The 14,862-nt window shown below is 42.9% G+C and overlaps 1 protein-coding gene across 1 annotated transcript; it reads left to right on the top strand.

The window, feature by feature from the left end:
- Positions 1-4,442: 4,442 nt before the first annotated feature.
- On the top strand, positions 4,443-12,252 carry CCR2 (C-C motif chemokine receptor 2). The gene is made up of 2 exons (XM_006200720.4): positions 4,443-4,765; positions 8,454-12,252. Exon 2 carries the CDS (start codon positions 8,465-8,467, stop codon positions 9,584-9,586), a length of 1,122 nt encoding a protein of 373 aa, XP_006200782.1. The 5' UTR covers positions 4,443-4,765; positions 8,454-8,464; the 3' UTR covers positions 9,587-12,252.
- The last annotated feature ends 2,610 nt before the right edge of the window (positions 12,253-14,862 follow it).

Genomic DNA, 14,862 nt, shown 5'->3' on the forward strand with positions numbered 1-14,862 from the left:
GTGAAGCTAGAAATGCAGAGTGGTCCTAATCAGCAACAGCAAAATTCCTGGGTCTTGACCTTCCCCATACCAGACTGACTCAAAGGAACTAACAGTGAGATGCTGGAATCAGGATATTCCATAAGTGGGAGTGGAACCAGTTACTGAAATCTCAGAAAAAGCCTTCCAATCCCTGCCCAGAGATCACATTAGGAGACAATTGGGGAAATTTTCCTGTTCCTGTCAAACAAGGAGCTGACGCACAAAAAACAGCCTTTACGCTGGATGCATGGTCAGGATACATGGTCACAACATATTGAAATCTAGAAAGGACATTTGAACTACCCTGAGTGTTTTATTGTTGTTATGGTTATTAACAGCTACTATTTATGAGCACCTACTGTACACCAGGCACAGTACTAGCTGCTTTATATTTATTTAAATCTCACAGACCCCAGAAGCCTTATTATTCCTACTTCATAGTTGGGAAATCAAAGCTAAGAAATTTGCAAAGGATACAGCATGAGATCCTTCTTTCTATATGACCTATCCTGGAAAATGTCCCGTGTGCCTTTGGGAACAATGTGTATGCTGTTGTTGGGCAGAGTGGTCTGTATACGTCTGTTAAACCTGGTTGGCTTATTACGCCATTCAAGTCCTCTATTTTCTTACTTCTGTATGGTTGTTTTATCCATTATTGAAAGTAGGGTATTGAAGTCTCCAACTATTATTGTACAACTGTCTTTTTTTCCCTTCAGTTGAGTCAGTTTTTGCTTCATATATTTTGATGCTCTGTCAATAGGTGTAAATGTTTATAATTGTTATGTCTTCTTACTGTATTGAGCCTTTTATTAATATACAATATCCTTCATTATCTCTCGTAAACTTTTTGGACTTAACATCCATTTTGTAAATATTGGTTAATATTTGCATGGAATATCTTTCTCCATCCTTCACTGTCAATCTGTTTGTGTCTTTGGATCTGAAATGAGTCTCTTGTTGGCAGTGTATAGTTTAATCATATTTTCATTTTGCTTTGTTTTGTTAATTCATTCTACCATTCTCTGTCTTTCAATTGGAGGGTTTAATCCACTTACAGTTACAGTAATTATTGATAAGGAAGGACTTTATTCTGTCATTGCTATTTGTTTTCTATATGCCTTATAGCTTTTTTGTCCTTCATTTCTTGCATTACTGTCCTCTTTTGTGTTTAGTGTGTTTTTTTGTAATGGAATGTTTATATTCCTTTTTATTTCCTTTTGAAAAAAATATATATTCTATAGCTATTTTCTTTGTGGTTACAATGAGGGTCACATTTGACATTCCAAAGTTACAACATTCCAACTTAAATTTATACCAGCTTAACTTCAATAACATAAAAAACTCTAATCTTTTATCTGGGAATGTCCTAATTTCTCCCTCACTTTTGAAGGACAGTTTTGCTGGTTATAGGATTCTTGTTTGACAGTTTTTCTTCTTTTAGCACTTTGAATATATGGGTCCACTGCTTTCTGGCCATTAAAGTTTCTGATGAGAAATATATTTACAATCTTATTGAGGATCCCTTGTATGTGAATAATTTGCTTCTCTCTTGCCACTTCAAGATCCTCTCTTTGTCTTATTAAAATATGTCTTGGTTTGAGCCTCTAGACCTTATTTGGAGTTCACTGAGCTTCTTGGATGTTTATATGCACATCTTTCTTCAAATTTGGGAAGTTTTCAGACATTATTTCTTCAAATATTCTCTCTACCCCTTTCTCTCTTTTCTCCTGGGACTCCCAAAGGTCCCTTAAGTTCTCCTCATTTTTCTTCAATCTTTTCTTTCTGTTTCTCAGACTCAATAATTTCCATTATTCTATTTTCAAGTTCATTGATTCTTTCTCCTGCCTGTTCAAATCTGCCTTTGAATACCTTTAGTGAATGCAGTTTTACCTTTTATGAATGCAGCAAATACCTTTTCAATGCAGTTACTGTATTTTTCAGGTGCAGAATTTCTTTTTGGCTTTTTAGGTTTTCTGTCTCTTTGCTGATATTTCCACTTTGATCATACATGGTTTTCTTGATTTTCTCCACATCTCCCTTTACTTCTTTGAGAATCTTTAAGACAGTTGTTTTAAAATCTGTCTAATAAAACCTGTCATCACATCTTTCTCAGGAACAGTTTCTGTTGATTTACCACACTTCCATGTTTCTTTGTATGTCTTGTGGTTTTTGTTGTTGTTATTGAAACTGGATATTTGAATCTAACAACATGGTAACTCTGTGAGCCAGATTCTCCCCCTTATCCAGGGTTTCCTGCTTCTTTGCAATTGTTTTTCATTTGTTTGTTTTGTTTATATTGTTGGAACCAAGTAGAACCCTGTAAGGCCCTCCAGGCACAAAAGCCCCATCTATGTCCCCTGCCTCTTTTTTATAGAAAAGCTAAAATTTCCCAGGCCTCCCTGAGTTACAAAAGAGCATGTTTAAGTAGTTAATGATTAGGACAATAGAGTCATAGAATATTTCAGTGTCTGATGCACATTCTTGAGTCATTTTACAGATACCATAACTGCCACCAGACATAAAAAACTAACTGCATGATGACCAGACTCTAGCCATGACCTTAGCTGCTCCATTTTGAGCGGTACTGAATCTATGGCTAGCACAATTCCAAGAACTGGCCTCAAGCGAGTGGGATTAACATTATTGCTCATAATGATCTATATCCTTGTGGGCATCAAAATAATAGCTTGTTCTGTCCATATATGTACGTGGGTAATTAAAATTATCAGCAAAGAAACTTCTATTCTGAGAATATGGTGATCTATGTCAGCATGAATAAGTTACAGAAGACAGAACTTTGCCCCTAATGGCATTGAAATGGAATGATGTCTGACAGTGGGGAACTGAAAGCAGCTCTTTTGCCCCTTTCCTGTTTGCCCAATTCTGTCCCCCTCTAACTGTGAAAGAACCTAATTATAGGAATGAGAGCACTAGGCAATTTAACCTAACTCCTGACTCATGCTCTCCTGAATACACACAATACCTTGTCTAACCTGTTGATTCTTTTCCAAGATAAAAAGAACTAAGAGTGAAGAATTAAATAGTTAAAGAATGACTAGCTCTCTACCTGCAACAGCCCCCTTAATTCTGTAGGCATATCACACAGGCAAAATAACATCTGAAGAGAGAGTCAGCCAGCCCGCACACAATGGAGAATGATGCTGAACTCAACCTCCTGCCTCAATGATTCACTCAGATTCTTCCCCCTTTTCCCCTTTAAAACTGTAATGGCTGAGCGGAATCTTCAGAGTTGGTCTCAGGACATACGTCCACATTCTCCTGCACACATTCTCCCCAGATTGCTGGCTTTTCTGATTAAAGCACCTTTCCTTTCTATTGACACTTGCCTCTCTATTATTGGTTTTTGAGTGGCAGTCAGCCGAACCTGAGTTCAGTAATTGTTGTAATCTCTCTGTGTGACAAGGATCTGACTAAAATGTGAACTTAAGGTCTTCTCAGGAGGTATTTTCTGAGCCTGTGCTTTTACTTGGGTATGTGCAGTCACTTTCTAATTTTCCCTAGAAATGCAGCTGCTTTCGAAGGTCCCAGTCTTTAATGTCTGGCTCCCGAAAAGGGAGAGAGAGAAATGAAAGGGAGAGAAATAAAGGGCGCTGGCTCTTTAAATCCTCTGAAAGTCACTTCAGCCAGAGGGGAAGGGGCTTGTAACAATGAAGGGGAAATGTAATGACAATGGCTGCTCTTTTCTTTGTCTGCACTTCTAAGATCAGAAGGAATCATCAGTAATCAGAGCACAGATCCTCGATATCTGGAGGGCAGGGTCCAATTTCTGCCCACCCTGTCTCCTGCAAGCTGTGTGCAAGCTACTCCAGGAACACATGCACAGCTGCTTGTCAAGGTGCCTGGTGGGGGGGAATGGGTAGCTGCTACTGTGCTCAGAGCTTAAATTGGTGGAAGTTAACTGCAATTGATCATCCAAGCCTTCCTCTGAAAGTTGCATACCCTCAACAGACTCCAGAGTTATAAAACAGTTAGATCAAGCAGATTCTGCCAGTGGAATTGTTGTCTAGGTGGGGAGAGAAATTCCTGGTGCTTCCTACTCCATCATCTTCCCAGAATCTTAATGGTGTTTTCTTTTAGCAAGATTTCTTTCTGAGGAGTGGGACCTATAACAGTGGAGGACCCTCCTGCTAAGGACATCTCTGACACAAGAGACCATTTAGCATTCCCTTTTCATTAAAAAACTCTGTCTAAATAAAATTTCTAACCAAATCCCAAATCTATGGTGCCAATGAAATCAGTGCACATGGTCACATAAAATCTAATTATATTTCCTCCACCTTAGCCAACAGCCCCCAGTAGCATTTATCCTCTGGGAAATGAAGTTCTGGTGTGCTTGTTTCATGCAAATTATTACTGGCAGAAGAGAGTGAAAGATCTCCAGATACAGAGACCCACAAGATAAAGAACCCCAGAGTCATTAACACCCAGAGGCAGATACACAGGGTGTGCCAGATTCACCCTAGAGGTTGCATAAGCAAGATTTCAAAATAAATTCTACTCTGGAGACCTCAACCTAGTGTACAATGTCCCTGGCTGGAAAAGAAGAACTATATATATATTTTTTCAAATCTTTGCCATCACTTGACCTTGTATCTCCGCCTTCTCTTTCTACAGGAAACTTTATTTCCTACTTCTGCACACCACTTTTCTACCTCCAGATCTGTTTGGTTCAGTTGCTGAGAAGCCTGACACACCAGTGCCACTTGGAAGAAGCCATCTACCGGTGAGTTGGGGGTGCTTTTTTCATCACTTCATGAATTATAGGCTTGAAGCATCTCAATGCTAGAGATGCAGGGAGTGGGAGCACCCTGAGGGTCTGCATAGCCCAGGAACTTGGGGGATGATCAAGACAGTAGAAAAGGGTGGAGGGTGGCATCTGTGCCAGAAATATTAGAGAGACCCTGATGGCAGTGAGGAAGCACAGAGTAGAGTGAGACTCCCTCTCAGGGCTCAGGTGGCAGGAGAGAGTGTGCTAAATGAAGACAAGTAGGACAATCAATCTCAAATACTGCTCCTCTCACTCTGCCCATACCAGACCCAAGGGCTGTGAAGAGCTGGAACTTCTACCCCCAAGTTTTCCCCCTTCTAGTCCATATATGTGATAGTCTAGGCCCTGAACCAAAATGAACCTCTTGCCTCAATTCAGAGGCTGAAGTGAGGAATGAATTTTTCTGAGAGGCAACTTTTAATCAATTTTGGGTGATGTGTCTTGACACTTGAAAGTGACACCTAAACCTCCACCTTGCTGTGTGTCTGTTGTGGTAGGAGCTAGGTGTGCTGGGGTGACAAGGGATAGGTGATAAAAAGGAGAGGGTGGCTGGTATTTGAGAGGCCAGGCAGTGAACAACAAAACATAGGAAACACACGACAGATGTGGTTGAGGCAATTCACCCCCAGCCTCACCCCCAATCTGAATCACCAGAGCGAGGATCTGGGCCCTATATTTCTGATTGACAGGCTTCCTGTGGGATCCTGAAGGCCAGGATTTGAGAACCCCCGATCCAGCCCTCACTTTCCCACACCAATGAGGAGATGAAGCCCTGTGCATCTTAGTTTTCATAAGATCTCCCACTAGATTTTCTGGGAGCCTAGTCCACAGGGAGCCTTTTGTTTCTCAGCAGCCTGCAGCCTGCTAGTTCTCTGTTATTCACTTTTTCAGTTGGTATTTATTTAGCAGTCTCTATGTGCCAGGCTGGGTTCTAGGGCACCAAGATAGTTCATTGCAAAACAAACCTCTCTGCCCTCATGGAGTTTATTTTCTGGCGGAAATGTGTGTGTGTGTGTGTGTGTACGCGTGCACGCGTATGTGTGGACATGTACGCACTTTGCATGCATGAATGGGGCACACTTGTGTGGGCGAGTGTGTGTGGATTTCTAAGGCTAAATGCCAAAGAAGTTCTGTTCAAGGCACGGGAGAATAACTAGAAAACCTGCTACTTGTTCTACATTCATCCCTGTTTTCAGAGCCTGAAGATGAGCACCTCTGAGGGCCTTTGAAATAGCTCAGGGTTCAAATTCCAGCTCAGCCATTACTTGCTTTGTGAGTTTGAGAAAAATCATTTAGTCTGTTAATGCTTCTATTTCTTCATTGGTAAAATGTATACTTATCTCACAAAATTGTAAGGATTAAAGTAATTAATCCATGTAAGGTATTTAGCACAGCACCAGGAGCTTAAAGAACATTCAACCAATGACCATAGGTTTAATTCTTTAGGTGGATACATTTTATTCCCCAAGTTTGACCAGAGGTCTTATTTAGTTGCTGCCAATTTAAAGAATCTAGTTCAGTCATGTGAAATGCAAGATCTGTGAAATTAGCAATCACAAGAGAAATGGAAGATTGAGGTGTGTACACAGATAAAACCAAATTCACAGTCACTACTAGGGAAAAAAAAGAATATTCTTGAGAGCCAACTCATACTGTTAAAACAAATTTTGTGTATTTTTTTCAGTGAACATTTATTGATGCCTCCTTTAGCCAGGAGGTATCGTAAGAGCTGGAGAAAGAAATGTGATCTAGTCCTCGATCTCAAGGAGCACACAGTATGTAGAAGATAATGTGCTTATTTAGAGGCATGCACAGTGTTATGAGATAAGAATGATTTGACAGAGGAGGTGGGTTGGACTTCATGGAGAAAGGGAATGAGCAGAAGGTACTGCAGGATGAAAAGGAGCTCACCAGCCATTTTAGGCAGAGCGGAAAGCATGTGCAAAACCACTGAAGCCTGAAGGAAATGGCAAGTCTGGAAGAAATGGGAAAAAAAGATGGATATGGCTGGAGCACAGGATCTGGGACTTGAGAAGTGATTAGAGACAAAGCTGAGAAGAAATGGGCTTAAAAAAGCCATGATTAATAGTCTGGCCATTGCCTTTGAGTCCCTACCATAGGCATACATATCACGGGGCTACTCCAGTTTTAAACTGAGAAGTGCATGATCCAATTTCAGCTTCAGAGGAGACAGACTGAAAGAGAGCATGACTAGGAAGAAGGCATGAGCAAATGAAAGAACCTATCAAAGCCAGAAATGAAAAGCACAGAAGGCCAAGAAAGTGGCAGTTGAAAGTGCAGAGGGGATGACTCTGAGAGGTGTTTATGAGGCAGAATTCATACAACACAGTAATAATAATGCAGAGCATTTCTCTGTACTGGATGTTGCACTGAGTCTTTGTTTCCACAGCAACTCAGCATAGTTACTGTTGTATACATAAAAAAATTAATAGTAGAAGAAGTAATTAGCCCCAAATTATATAACTTGTAGGTTGGAGGTAGGATTCAAATCTAGGTCTGTTCGGCTCCAAAGGCCTGGCTCTTAATCTTCCGAAGAGGAGGAGACCCAAGATAATGCCAAACCCTGCTTCTTAGGTAATGGAGTAAACGACAAGAGCCAAGACAGGGAATCCACAAGTTGAAGCAACTTTCCAGGGATGTTCAGTTTGGGGTGGACTGAATTCAAGGTAGTACCTCTATGATACCAACTTTGCTCTCTGCAGTATCTCCAGTGCCTAAAAGAGAGTATGACTCATAGTAGGTGCTCAATAAATATTGGTTAAATGAAAATATCCACAGGAAGACATGCAGTAGGAAATGGAAAATTCAATCCTGAGGTGGAATTGGAAAGCAGAGCTTTGGGAAGCACTAGACTACAGGAAACTTAGAACCTTGAGATTAGACAACAGAATTCAGGAAGAACTTTGGAGCAAGGGTAAAGAGGTAAAAGGTAAAGAAGTAGGAGCCAAGGATGGTGCCTGGGGATTTTTACAGTGTGGACAGGGGGAGGAGACACCAACAAAGAAAATTTTTTAAAGTGGTGAGACAGAAGCTTAACTGCCCAGAAGCCAAAAAAGTATTAAAAATGGAAGAAGTCGGCAGAAAAATCAAATGCTCGATGAGGATGAAACTAAAACCAAGCCAGGGCATTTAAAAATTGGGTTGTCACTGCACCCTTGCCAAGAGAAGTTCTGGCAGGATGACGGAGGCAGAAAGTTGAAAGGGGTACCAGTTAGAACACTTTGGGTGGCAAGTAACAGAAAATGAAACTCATACTGGTTTATTATGAACATTCCCAGAAGCCCCTGAGCAGAGTCCCCTTATATGTTATCATCCAGGAATGGGTCACAGGCCTTGTTCCACTACAGAGGAGGTACAGAAAACAAGTGTTCAGCATGGTTAGCCTTATAATGAGAGTCAGGTTCTCTGGGAAGGCCAAGGGTGTTGGGCAATAGCTGTGAGGAGATGACTGGCGTCTGCGATCAAAAGTAAGGGGAAGTGATGAACTAGCACACATGCCTTCAAGGAGATGGCTGCGAAGCAAAGACAAAGCCTGGGATGTTGCTTAAGTGGAGCAGGGACCTTGTTAAGATTGGAGATTGCAGCCGTTGTGTTGTGTGTCACGGTTCTGTTCTGTTTACAGCACAGAGGAAGATGGATGGCAACAACACATTTCCCCAGTTCAGCCACAGTGTGCTGTCCACATCTTATTCTCTGTTTGCAATGAACATCAAGGGGAACAGTGAAGAATCCACCACCAGTTATGACTATGATTACAGTGAGCCCTGCCAAAAAACCAACGTGGGACAAATCGAAGCCCAGCTCCTGCCCCCACTCTACTCGCTGGTGTTCATCTTTGGTTTTGTGGGCAACTTGCTGGTCGTCCTCATCCTGATAAACTGCAAAAAGCTGAAGAGCATGACTGACATCTACCTGCTCAACCTGGCCGTCTCTGACCTGATTTTCCTCCTCACCATCCCATTCTGGGCTCACTATGCTGCTGACCAGTGGGTCTTTGGGAATGCGATGTGTAAATTTTTCACAGGGCTGTATCACATTGGTTATTTTGGTGGAATCTTCTTCATCATTCTCTTGACAATTGATAGGTACCTGGCTATAGTCCATGCTGTGTTTGCTTTAAAAGCCAGGACGGTCACGTTTGGGGTGGTGACAAGTGGGGTTACCTGGGTGATGGCTGTGTTCATCTCTCTCCCTGGAATCATCTTTATCAAATCCCAAAAAGAACATTCTGGTTACGCCTGTGCCCCTTATTTTCCACTAGGATGGAAGAATTTCCATACAGTAATGAGGAGTATCTTGGGCCTCGTCCTGCCACTGATTGTCATGATCATCTGTTACTCAGGAATCCTGAAAACCCTGCTTCGGTGTCGAAATGAGAAGAAGAAGCACAAGGCCGTGAGGCTTATCTTCGTGATCATGATCGTCTACTTTCTCTTCTGGGCTCCCTACAACATCGTCCTCCTCCTGAGCACCTTCCAGGAATTCTTTGGCCTGAGTAACTGTAAGAACATCAGTCAGCTAGACCAAGCCATGCAGGTGACTGAGACCCTGGGGCTGACGCACTGCTGCATCAACCCCATCATCTACGCCTTCGTCGGGGAGAAGTTCAGAAGATATCTCTCCGTGTTTTTCCGAAAGCACATTGCCAAACACCTCTGCAAACAATGCCCAGTTTTCTATGGAGAGACAGGAGATCGAGTGAGTTCAACATACACCCCTTCCACTGGGGAGCAGGAAGTCTCTGCTGCTTTGTAGAGCGGTACCAGTTTGCTTGTTATTTTTAAAGGGAGATAACAATCTCTATACGATAGTAAGCCTCAAGGGTTTGTTGAATAAAGGACTTGAAATCTCTAAAGCAAATTCCCAGGAACCTCAGGGTTGTGTGAACCAACACATTCTTATGTCACTCCTTGTAGAGCCAACATGCGCTCGGGGAATATTCCAGAACAACTGTGGGCACAGACTTGGACTCTCCAACAAGCTCATTGCAGTTTCTGGAAAATGCCACATCGCCTTGTGTTTATTCCCTTTTCCCCATCTGCACCATTTCTTGCTCACTCTGATTCTGTCAATCTATTTAATCAATCAGTGGGAGGTAGGGAAGAGAATGAGACATGCATGGGTGAAGGGAAAGAGGGTGAGTGGGGTCAGGACCAAGAGGACAGAGCAGGAAGTATGAGCATGACTGAGCCTGGACGAGGATGAAGGTAAGGGGTTTGCTTGCCCAGCCAGGTAGCAGTACTGGCCCTTCGCACCATCTCCTACCATATTTAACTTCGAAGCCCTCCCCCCAACCAGGTCATGGAGAGCGTGGGAACTGTAAGAACTTTTTGGGAGCCTGAGTTGGGTCCATGTTCCCCTTCTGTTAAGTGCATGACACATTTTTGCTTTATTACAGTTTAGCTATGACAACCACACACCCTACATTTGAAATCTATTAAGTATCATGCCTCATTGTTCACAAACTCCTTAGGCAGCATCCACATATACAAACATTTATTAAAATGCCTGTTTATAAAATAGGCATAATCTATGATGAGATGAAGAAATAAAAGCCCTCATTTGGTCTTTCCAGGCAAAGGATTGGAGGTAGTGATGATGAGAAAGGGGTGGGCACCAACAAGTTCCTCCATCCAAAGTGAACAGGTAAGCTCACAGGAGAATGTACAGGAATGTTTCCAGGGCTGGCTAAGAGCAGAAGCCAGGAAGGATGCAGCAGAACCCCCGAAAGGCCTTGTGTCTCTGGATCTGACACTGTTCATTTCCTTCTGGCTTTCCCCTGCCTTCCTGCTGCCCATGCCCGCCTGTCCCCCTACAGCCTTTATCATATAACTCTGCCTGTAGGGCTGCCTTATCCCAAAAGCCAGTTTGTGGTGCTCCGGGAGAGTAGCTGTCAGGAAAATGTGAAGGAAATTGTGCAACAAGAACCCCCTGTTGGGCCCGGGAGAGGGAAAATAATTGGTCGGGACACTCAGGTATGTGCTCAGAGGAGAGAAGGGGCCCATCTTGGAAATCAAACATTGGCCTGAGACCTCAGGGTCTATTACCAGGGAGGGTAGGCAAGGATGAGGAAGACCCTAGATAGGTTGGAAAAAAATGTTTTCCAAATGGATATAGACAAAAAGTTCATATATATATATATATATATATATATATATATATATATATATACACAACTTTTTTTTAAGTCAGGTAAAAATTAAATTAAAGCTGAAAACTGTGACTTACAGTTGTGGTAAAGTATCATTTTAAGAGTTACTGTTATGCCAAATCTAAAAATACTGTATTAGTCATAGAGACAATTCTGGTGTTGAGCTTAAAATCTTGGAGCACCTGGTATGTTTGGGAGACTGCTGGTTCAACATAAATGTTGATCACGGAGTTGGAGGTCTGTGATCCACAGGTTTACTAGCTCATGGTGAGGCAGCATCTAAATAGTATCAGCTGGATCACAGCATGCACCCACTCAACAACTGTCATCTCAACTGTGTCTTTATTCTCTCTGACTTGCTACCAAAAATCTTTTGTGCATCATTATGAAGACTAGGAAGTCATGGATGGAATCATATTCGACTGCTTCAGTGCTTTGCCAGTGTCCTATTAATCCTCAGACTGTCTGTCCCCTGTTTGGCCAGCGGGAACTCCTAATTCAAGCTGACTCCTAATCAAAGCTTTTAAATTCTATTTCTAAAGGAGGGGAGTTGGAGAATCTCACTTAAGTAAGCAAAGACTTCCCTCTTGGCTGAGCCAAGTTAAGAATGTACATACATGTTAGTGCATTTCTGATCTGATGCTAGCAAGAAACACAGGGCTCCTGAAACCTGGAGCCTGGAACCTGGAACCTGCGGAGCTGGAAGTTACTATAGTTTCACTTTCTTGTCTCATGGCTAGAGAAGGTTTCAGAAAGAAGTGTGTGTGTTGCAGGGTATTGCTTAACCTGCAGATACTTGTTTTATCCTAATGAATGCATTTGATTTTGTTTTGATGATGACAAAATGTTGTTTTAAAAAACTATGACTTGCAAAACGAATCAATGCTCTAACTATGTTGTTAAAAAAAAAAACTGTCTGATTAGCAACTGCCATGTCCTCCTTCCCTCAAACTCTGACAACCACCACTCTATCTTTTCCATCTATGAGGCTGATGATTTTAGATTCCTATTGGAAACAGAATCATGCAGTATGTGTCCTTCTGTGTCTGGCTTATTTCACTTAGCATAATGTTCTCTGGGTCCATCCATGTTGTTGCATTGCATATTGCAGGATTCCCCCTCTTTTTTAAGGCTAAGTAATATTCCTTGTCTGTATAGACCACATTTTCTTTATCCATTTATCCACATGCATAGAATTTCAGTTATACAAGATAAGTTCTAAGTTATCTGATTTACAACTATGTGCCTATAGATAACAATACTGTACTGTACCCTTAAAAATCTGTTAAAAGATTTTTTAATGTTGTATTCTTACTACAATAAAAAACTTTTTTTGGAACTGCTTGTTTTGCTATGCTGTGGTGTGGTGTGACAGACTGTCTTACTGTTCCCAACTTTTCACTCCTTGCCTGGTGTGATTACACATGCTTTTGCCATGTGACTTGCACCGTGCCCTACAGGAGGGACACCCTCACCCCATCCACAGGTGGCTCAGTCAATAGAAAGTGAGCAGAACTGACATCTGCTTCATCCAAGCAGAGTGTTAAAGTTGTTGGGTGGAGCCTCTGGCTCTCCTGCTCAGCCACAGGAAGACCCATCCCAGACCACAACCCCTTCGGGCCAGATGCCCCAGTGAGTAAGCGAGAAGACACAAAGAACAGAGTCAGGGCCCCAGCCACACAGCAGACACAAGTCACAGGAGCAAGAGGTCCACATTTGCTATTTTAAGCCACTGGGCTGTGGGGCTTGTTTGCTAAGAAGCAAAAAAGTTAACGAATACATGCGGCATATAGTGACTTCATAAATAAAATTTGGAAACGTGTCCATTTGTTTTTCCATCATGGAATTCAATGTGACAAACACTTCTAAGGATCTACTGTGTGTCAGACTGGGGTGGGTACACAAGGAAGGATATGTTAATCCCTGTGCCCTTGGATCTCCAAGTCCAGGGACTGCTAAAGGGGAGGAGTGGGAGAGAAGGGACTATTAATAATCACATTGGACTGTTCAGAGCACAGAAATAGAGGTGTATGTGAAATTTCCTGAGCACCCCACGGAACCGAAGGAAAGTCCTGCATCACAGTAATAACGGCTACAGTGAGATTTTATTGTCACCAAAGTAACTGCCACTTAAAAGTTGACAACTATCTCCATTTCTAGAAGAGGAAACCTCAAGTATCCTTTATTCCAAGGAGAACTTTTAAGTGGGCTGTTTGAGTTAAGCAGATGTAAGGAAAGATGATCATTCCAGGGCATAGATATCTTAAGATTTTCAGTGGAGCTGGGGGTTTGTCCACCCCATACCATCCTCCTTAATCTGTGGCAGCTGGGGCAGTTTGAGCATTTTTCAGAGAGGCCCCGCAGCCTCCTGGGAGTGAGCCATCAAGACTCCATCTTTCCACTTCTGTTTTCCTCATGATTAAAATTTCCCTGACAAATTGAAATGGCCTCAGGTGAGATTAGCCAGCAGCAAAGGCCACCAAGGGTCACCCAGAGGAAACTCACCATGAGAGAAGAGGCATCTGGGCTGGTGAGCTGACCTCCATAAAGCAGCCCATGAATTTAGTGGAGGGCTGGCCCTGGATGTGGTCAGTGACTGAGGTTGGAAATTTCTCCAGATGCCACTACTAAAGCACCATGCTTATAATTTGACGTCCTTGAGACATCCTTGCTGCCTCACTGCCACGACCTGTGTCTCCACCATCACCTGTCTCCAATCTCCTCTTAGTTCAGCTGGTTTGCTGCCCAGTGGATCCCCCACCCAAGAATGAGGTGCTGGTCCCCCTTTTTGCAAGCCCCCATTCCTCACATGATTCTTTCAGAGGCCCCTCCTTTGGCTTCGGGGAGAAGAAACCCATCCTCCTTCCCACCCACTTCTACAACCTCTTCCTGCCCAAACTTGTTTCCTTATACAGAGGGGTTGAGAGGGGTTGTCATGGTGACTGGGGGCACAGGGCTGATTCCGTCAGTCTTAGTAAACCCTGGAGGAGGTGTATGATCCCAGGTGTCAGTGGTTTTTTGAAGAACTGCAGGGTACTTAACACCTCTTTGCCCTCAGCCTCAGGCCATAGTTACCAGTTCTGGGGCAACAGAAAAAGTCCTACATAATATCCTGTTATTATGCAGAGAGCTGAACACAGAGCTGCAGGTGTGACCTGACCCACTGACAATCACAGCGGGTCTAGTATATACCTTAATAGGTACATTAGACTTCTGTTACTGCACATAGGGTGGCATTAGCCCCATGTTTAGGCACTGATCTGAAAGAAATTCCCAAAATGCATAGAGCAGACTTCCCAGTCGAGTTAAGGGGTTTATACTAAGTGTGGACATAGCTAATAAAGTGATGAGGTGGACAGCCTGTAAGTCTCTACTTGGTTAGAAGATTTGCACTGGGCATGGGGAACATGGTACATGGGCTGAGGAAAGGGGTCATGCTGGGAAGTGTCTAATGGACAGACCCAGCAAGAGTAGAGAGGACAGCATGATGGCCTCCCAGATCTGCTCACCATGAAAGGTGTCTGGAGCAGAAGGTGAAGGGGCTCTGGGAGTCACTGGACTTCAACATCACTGCTAAGGCACACGGGTGGCAAAACGTGACAGTGGCAGGGAGGAGAAATTCTTCCTATTTCTCTGAGGACCATGGGGATTCTCTGGCTCTCCTGGTGAAGGTGGCTTTGGGGACACTGGGAGCTTCCTCCATGGTGGAGATATCAGAGCACTTACAGCAACACTTAAAACATGCTGTCCATGTTAGTGAACCATGGAAAGGGCTCAACCATCTAATAACAAAGTTCTGCCATATAGTTACGGCATTCTGTTGCACAGAAGAAGCCAGACAGAAAGAGAATAGCATCTGTGATTCCATTTATATGAAGTT

This window comes from Vicugna pacos, chromosome 17, assembly GCF_048564905.1.
Source record: "Vicugna pacos chromosome 17, VicPac4, whole genome shotgun sequence".
In the NCBI taxonomy this organism is placed as follows: domain Eukaryota; kingdom Metazoa; phylum Chordata; class Mammalia; order Artiodactyla; family Camelidae; genus Vicugna; species Vicugna pacos.

Bases quoted from the DNA above. Each gene is read 5' to 3' on its own strand.
- CCR2 (XM_006200720.4), top strand. From the start codon at position 8,465: ATGGATGGCAACAACACATTTCCCCAGTTCAGCCACAGTGTGCTGTCC.